Source organism: Prinia subflava, chromosome 8 (assembly GCF_021018805.1).
Source record: "Prinia subflava isolate CZ2003 ecotype Zambia chromosome 8, Cam_Psub_1.2, whole genome shotgun sequence".
NCBI lineage: Eukaryota > Metazoa > Chordata > Aves > Passeriformes > Cisticolidae > Prinia > Prinia subflava.
This window is the reverse complement of record NC_086254.1, coordinates 22,761,626-22,769,072: the sequence shown is the minus strand read 5'-3', so window position 1 is coordinate 22,769,072 and position 7,447 is coordinate 22,761,626. Positions and strand designations below refer to the sequence as shown.

The 7,447-nt window shown below is 57.9% G+C and overlaps 1 protein-coding gene across 1 annotated transcript; it reads left to right on the top strand.

Moving 5' to 3' along the window:
* Positions 1-1,604: 1,604 nt before the first annotated feature.
* Positions 1,605-7,312, top strand: LOC134554367 (opsin-5-like). The gene is made up of 5 exons (XM_063404912.1): positions 1,605-1,692; positions 2,975-3,137; positions 3,928-4,055; positions 5,464-5,792; positions 6,737-7,312. Exons 1-5 carry the CDS (start codon positions 1,605-1,607, stop codon positions 7,310-7,312), a joined length of 1,284 nt encoding a protein of 427 aa, XP_063260982.1.
* The last annotated feature ends 135 nt before the right edge of the window (positions 7,313-7,447 follow it).

Here is a 7,447-nt window from a genome sequence, read left to right as displayed (position 1 = left end):
TCATTTTGAAGTCTGATTAAATTGAGGGGAAAGGAGCTTTCACAGCCTGTCTCTTCTCAGAACAGCGTCTGAGAAATTGAGCTTAAATCAAATTCAGCAGCTCTGTGTGCCCAGAGAGGATGTGGCAGAGCAGTTTGAAGGGCTGGGCAGTACCCCCCAGGACAGTCTGGGCTGAATCCCTCCCAGAGGAGACACAGATTTAGTCTTGACTGAGCACAGTCATGTGTTTGGGATATTTCTGAGTTAGAAGAAAGCTCCTGTAGCTGTTTCTGTCAGCAGTGATAGTGGATGTGTTTGAACCTGCACTGGTGTTTCTGCAGTTTGTGCCTCTCCACCGAGGGTGACAGCAGAGAGGAGCCTGTGCAGGCTCCCCCATCAGGCTCACCTGAGGGAGCACCTGGATGGGAGAGTCCAATTTGTGACTTATTTTCAGACACAAAAGGGATAGCTCTCCATATTTCTATAAAAATGATTTATTGTCTGTGTGTCAGTGACATCAGCACATTGATCAGTGCAAGAGATGCATTTTCATCAGGTCTGTATTAGAGTGAGAGACGTGTGCCTTACAGGCAGCTCAAGCACAATCATAAAATAGGGTTTATTCTAAGTAATACGTCAGAAATCGAAATTCCTCTCCTGTGATTACTGGTCCTTTTGCCAGCTTGATCTCACAGGACACTTGCAGCTGCCCTGATGCATTGCAGGATGCAGACCTGCCAGGGAGCTGAAGGAAATCAGATCCTACAAGTCTGCCAGTTCTCTCCTTTGCTGCAGGTGTGCTGAGGAGCAGCAACAATTCCCTCCAGACTTTTTATGCTGGGCCTTGCCCTTTCTCATCACCAGTGCAGCAGTGTGGCCACAGCACCTCCTTTTCCCTGGCTCTGTGTTCTGAATACACAGATGCTTTTCTGAAGCCTCCAGGAGAGGTGATGTGCATGGGCTGTGTTCAGCCTGGCTGCTTCCACGGGCTCTTGGGAGTGATCAAATATGGCCTAGGGGAGAACTGTGCATTATGAGACATTCAGAAGGGATTTGCTCAGCTCTAGAGGAAGGTTGTTTCCAATTAGCATAATGAAGAACATCGTTCTCATGTCCAGAGTCACTTGGTCTGTACAGGGAGATATAAATCACCCATCCCTGTACACAGGAGCCTAAAGAAGATAATTTCCACTGGGCTGTGAAGCATTGAGCATCCAGCCTGTTCTGAGGAGGAGATGAATGCAGAGCCCCCTTCCACCACTGGCACTGTGTCCCCCTCCTGCCCCACCACCCCTGGGGCTGCCAGCACAGAGGTGTCCTGGGCTGCCCACAGCAGCCAGTCCTGGGTTCAAACTCTGCTGCTGCAGCCACACAAGGCCAGGACTTGCCAGGAGACTCGAGGTGCAAAGGCTGATGCCCATCACTGAGCTCTGTGGCTGAAGGAATGATGATCGAGTGGGATTACCAGCCCATCCCACCTCGGGCTGCTCACTGCCACAGCAGCTTTGGCTGGAGGATCCTGCTGGCCAGGAGAGCACCACCGTGTCCTCTGGGGAACTGAGGGAGCTGGGCACTCCTCATCAGCCAGAATTCACCCTCACTTCCATGTGTGTCTTTATTTACAGATGGGGAATGCATCCAACACCTCAGTGTTCACCTCCACCTTATCGGAGAGAGAAGATCTGATTTTTGGCTCCCTCTATTTAGTCTTTGGTAAGGAAAGATGGCCTGCAGACCCCATGTCCCTGCCCAGAGACAGTCAGGCCTTTTCAGTCACTGGTGCTTCCAGAAGGGTGCAGTCATTAGCAGAATAATTAAACTGACCTTTCCCGTGTTACTCAGAAGTTTGATTTGGTGACTGCATTCCCCCTCAGGGGAATTGCAAGTGCTGTTATGGTTTTCAATATTTGAAAAGTTGAATAAGTTTGAGGAATGTGCTGTAACTCCTGCCACAGCCACCTGAGGTGAGATGGGCAAGGGCTCTGTTGGTACCACCAGCTTCAGGTCCATTGAAGGGGATTTGGAGCTCGAGCTGGCTCTGGACTTCAGCAGGAGCTGGTAAAGCTAATAAAGTGTGCTTAGCACAGATGTGAGATTGCTCTGTGGGAAAAACGCCTTGTGAGGCTGGGGAGAAGGATAAACATCTCAATACTCTGCTCTCCAGTGACTCCAAAGCCTCCAGAGCTCTGGATTTGGCCCGGTCCCACATGGGAATCCTGTTCCTGAGGGGAACTTCAGTGTTGCCTTTCAGTGGCTTTGGAAGCTGGTTGTTACCATGGGATTTAATTTGCAGCCTAATCCATTAGGGAGGAACTCTTATCCTGCCCAACCTGCCCCGGGAGCAGAAAAGATTCCCCTTCTGAGGACACTGAAACCTCTTTTCCATGAAATCACAATTATGTAATGAAAAAGAGAAAGCCCTTGTTATAAAACTTTAATCACCACTGTTGATTTAAATACACTGATAGCAAACAAAGAGCTTTCTTTTGTTTAGTCTGGATTTTCCTTGATCTTCATAATGCCTTTCTTCTTGTTTATTTTGTTTCCATGACATGGGACAGTGCAGACTCACAGGAGTGACACTGCCAGGAAGAAACGATGAGGGCCAGGGGGCCCAGCTCGCTGGCCTCACATCAGAGGAGCAGCCACACAAAGCTCCCGTTGTTTGTCTAGCAGGGAGGAAATGTCCCCTTGCTCCTTCCAGCTGCAACAAGTGACTGTGGCCAGACCCCACTCCCGGAGCCCACTGCAGCCTCATCCCCTCTCTGCCCTCCTACCAAAGCCTCTGTAGGATCTCAGGAAGGGAAGGGATCCAGCCCAGTGTAAAGCAGCTCCAGCTGTGCCCACAGAGCTCTGTGGGTGCTCCCCTGCTCAGCCCACCCCAGAGAGGGAAGCCTGGAGCCCTCTCCACCTTCTGCAGTGTTTCCTTCCAAACATCTCAGGGTGCTCCTGGTTCCTTCCCTGGCCCTGTCACACACAGCACCTTTCTCCACAGGCATCCTGTCCCTGTCTGGGAACTCCCTGCTGCTGCTGGTGGCCCATCAGAAGAGGTCCCTGCTGAAACCTGCCGAGTTCTTCATCGTCAACCTGGCCGTCAGTGACCTGAGCATGACAGTGACGCTCTTCCCCTTGGCCACCTCCTCCTTCTTTGCACACAGGTACCCGTGGGAGCGGCTCTGAGCGGCCACTGGCCCAGCCCGCAGTGTCTGGGAGCCAGGGGGTGCCTGGGAGGAGCAGAGGGCCTGGGGCCAGCCCAGGGGCACCTGTGAGCTGCAGACAGGATCCCACAGCGAGTGTCCTGCTGCTCCCTGTGCCTCCTGCTCCTCACACGGACCCGCTGCTAGAGGGTTTGGTGGTGGTGGTGTCCCAGCTGGCACTGCCGTGGTAGGAGCTGCTGTGGCTCAGGGCAGCTCCGGCACCCCCAGCTCCTCCCGGGCACAGTGCTGGGACACTCAGGGAACAAATTAGAAATAAGGGTCATGTCCTTATTTCCCTGGTCGTGTGCTGGTACCTGTGCAGCCCATTGGAACCTCCCCACATTGCCCAGCTCAGCTGCAGGAAGGGGAGCAGCCCCTGGGCAATTCCCAGGAAGGAGGAGCCCCTGCGCAGCCCAGGGGCAGAGCTGCCAGCCCCAGGAAGGACGGGCTCACCCGCAGGCTGTCCCTGCAAGTGACAGGGAAGGAGGGACAGGCTCACCCTCAGGCTGTCCCTGCAGGTGACAGGGAAGGAGGGACAGGCTCACCCGCAGGATCTCCCTGCAGGTGACAGGGAAGGAGGGATGGGCTCACCCCCAGGCTGTCCCTGCAGGTGACAGGGGAAGGAGGGACAGGCTCACCCTCAGGCTCTCCCTGCAGGTGACAGGGGAAGGAAGGACGGGCTCTCCCGCAGCCTCTCCCTGCAGGTGACAGGGGAAGGAGGGACAGGCTCACCCCCAGGCTGTCCCTGCAGGTGGCTCTTCGGCCAGGCCGTGTGCACCCTCTACGCCTTCTGCGGGGTCCTGTTCGGGCTGAGCAGCCTGGCCAGCCTGACGGTGCTCAGCACGGTGTGCTGCCTGAAGGTCTGCTACCCGGCATACGGTAGGTGGGACGCGTTATCTGAGCCTCACTCACTCCCCTCTCTGTTAACAGAGCCCTTTTTCTTTTAATGAGCCAGACCCACCTCTGCAGGGAAAGCTTTGCCCCGGGGCAACCTATTCCCAGTCAATATTTAGAGTAACACAATCACAGAAATAAGTTTGGGCTGGACAATACCTTTAGGATCACCGAGTCCTGCTGTTCCCACAGCCCTTGCCAGCCCAGCATTGACCTGTGTGTCTGTACAGCAGCAGACTGCAGGGTTTGAGTGTCCGTGCACAGACTTGAGCTGAGACCAGGGCAGGCTGCGGCTGGGAAACCACAAGCTCTGGCAGAGCAACCAGAGCTGCTTCCCCTGGTGGGAGAGCCACAGGCCAAGTGTATGTAATTCACTGACATAATTAATGCAGGAGGGCTGGGTTTGCAGTGTTCCAGCTCATGTCTGTAGCCCTGTTTTCACCTGCATGTCCTCCAGAGAGCTAAGGTGAACTGCAGCGAGCCCCTGAGGAAGTGAGGGAGCCCATGGATGTTCCTTACACAGCTCCTTCTCCAATTTGGAGTTCTTCATTTCCTCAGCTCAGCTGCTATTCCTCCCTCGAGCATTTATCTTCAGAATAGACTTTGCATTAAAGACCAAATAATAGAAACAAAATGGTAAATCCTACATGTCAGTTTGGTTTGCAGACCAGCACCCAAGGTCCCTCCTATCTCCCTCTCCCCTGACTCACTGCCCATGTGCTCCCAGCCAGGGGCTGCTGCCAGCCACCAGTGTGTCCCCAGCAGCTCTCAGTGCCTCAAGGACAGTGCTGGAGCAGAGTCACCTTGGTCCTGTGCCGGCACAACAGCTCAGGAGGTGGCTGAAAAGGTGGGAGGAAAGACAAAGGTGTAAGATGGCTGTGGAAAATCAGCCCAGGTGACGCTGGCTTTTCCCTGCACAGCCTCTGCCCTTGATCAGCCACTGCTTGGCAGCCTGGCACTTGGAGCTTATCTACAGCCCAGCCCATCTTCTGTGAGAATTAAATTGTGCTTTTAGTTGCTTAGTTTCAAAGCAAAATGTTGCTTGTATGTGTGTCTGAAGATTTAGCGCTTTACAGCGAAGCTTAGAAGATCAGAGAGTTTGGAATTTGATGGGGTTGGGACAGAAATGGAAACAAAACGCCTCTCCCAGAGCTTCACCCTGCAGGGAGGGAAAGGTCCTTCAAGTGACAGGGCCAGGGGTGGCCCTGGGGAGCCCTGGCCCGTGCCCAGGCGCTCCTGCAGGGACCGCAGGAGCTCCAGCAGTGCAGTGAGGGCTGGCCCTGGCCCGGAGCCCAGCGTTCCCCCGGCTCCTGGGGCTATGGGGGCTCCTCAGGGGGTGCCGTTCCCTGTCCCCGCTGCCCCGGGGGCCGTGCTGAGGCTGTCCCCCGTGCAGGGAGCAGCTTCTCCCGGCGCCACGCCGCGGGGCTGCTGCCGGCCGTGTGGGGCTACGCGCTGGCCTTCGCCGCCGCGCCCCTGGCCCGCTGGGGCAGCTACGGCCCCGAGCCCTACGGGACAGCCTGCTGCATCGCCTGGGAGCCCTCCGGCAGGGAGGCCGCGCTCTACATCCTCGCCCTGCTCATCTTCTGCTACCTGCTGCCCTGCCTGCTGATCCTGCTGTCCTACGCACTGATCCTGTGGACGGTGCGGGTGTCGCGGAGAGCGGTGCGGCAGCACACGGGCCCGGCCCGGGGCGCCCGCGGCGGGCACGGCCTCCTGCTCAAGGTACGGGCTCAGGGGGGCTCCTTGTCAGGGTACTGGGCTCAGGGGCTGCTCAAGGTACGGGCTCGGGGGCTGCTGCTTGAGGTCCTGGGGTCAGGGGACTCCTGGTCATGGTCCTGGGGTCAGGGGCAGCTGCTCAAGGTCCCGGGGTCAGGGGCTGCTGCTCAAGGTCCCGGGGTCAGGGGCTGCGGGGCCCCGGGGTGCCCTGCCCAGCCACCACCCAGGGGCAGGTGAACAGTGGGGCTCCTCCTGCCCGGTGTCCACTGCTGCTGCTGAATTCTCCAGGTGTTTGTGTCAGTGTGGGTAACTACACATTGCTCCTGGCCTAAAGTCATCAGGTGGAGGAGTTTTCATTTTAAATTACATTGGAAAAGATCATAAAGGAGCTTGCATGAGTCATTGTTCCCCAGACTACAAGTTAATACTATAATTTACCAAGGATATGTAAAAAACCCTGAATAACCTTTAAAAAATACAGCTCGAAAGAAAACAGCTTGCAAGCCTGGCTTCAAAGGAAACATCCACACCCAGTCAGGGGAGGGGGACTGAGCACAGCCCGTCTCCAGGCCTCCCAAGCCACACAGGTGGCTGGAGGGGTTTCCAGCGCTGCCAAAATCTGTTGGGGCCCGGTGCTGAGCTGGTCCCAGTTGGGTCACGGGGTCCTTTGTCCCATCTGGCACAGCAGGCTGAGGCCGTTCCCGGGTGTCCCAGGAGGGACAGGGTGTGAGTGGCCTGCAGCAGGAGCAGGTCTGTGCATGGGCTGTGCTGGGCTGCTGCCCTGCCCTCTGGCACTCCCGTACGGCTCCAGGGGGCTGAGCACCTTTCCCCGGGGGTGTGAGGGCTGCCAGGGTCCTGTTGCCCGTAGCTGAGTTTGCTGGGGGTGCCAGGGTCCCCCGAGGGCTGCGGGAGGCTCACGGCACCACCCTCTCCCTCTGCTCCTCCTGCAGCTGAGCGTAGCCGTGTGCCTGGGCTTCCTGGCCGCCTGGACCCCCTACGCCGTGCTGGCGCTGTGGGCGCTGCTCGGGGACCCCGGCCAGGTGCCCGCGCTGGCCTTTGTGCTCTCGGCCGTCTTTGCCAAGTCCTCGACGCTCTACAACCCGCTGGTGCATCTGCTGCTCAAGCCCAGCTTCCACAGGCTGCTGTCCGAGCACGGGGCGCTGCTGCGGGCGCTGCTGTCGCTGCAGTGCTGCGGCTGCCGCGCCGCTGCGCCCCGGCCCTGCCCGAGCGCCTGCAGCGGCTGCAAGGATGCTCTGGAGGGTTTCAGGAGCTGCCCCCGGTGCTGCAGCCCCCCGTGGGTGTCCGGCAGCTCGGCCCAGCCCGGGCCCCTGGCCACGCTGGCGGGCAGGGCTGCAGGGCTGGGCAGGGCCGTGCAGGTGATGGGGCTGGGCAGGGCAGTGCAGGTGATGGGGCTGGGCAGGGCCGTGCAGGTGATGGTGCTGCTCATGCCGAGGCGGGCAGGCCTGGGCACTGCCAGCGTGGTGAGGGAGGCCCTGCCCTCGGCCATGGCCAAGGACCTGCTCTGAGCCAGCCCTGCCCACACAAACCCACTCACGGCATTCCCTCACCCCCACCCAGTGAGTGCCAGGTGTTCCACACGCAGGTGTAAGACCAACCCCTCTGGTTTGGCTCCTGCAGCTCAGAGCCTGATGTCCGCACTC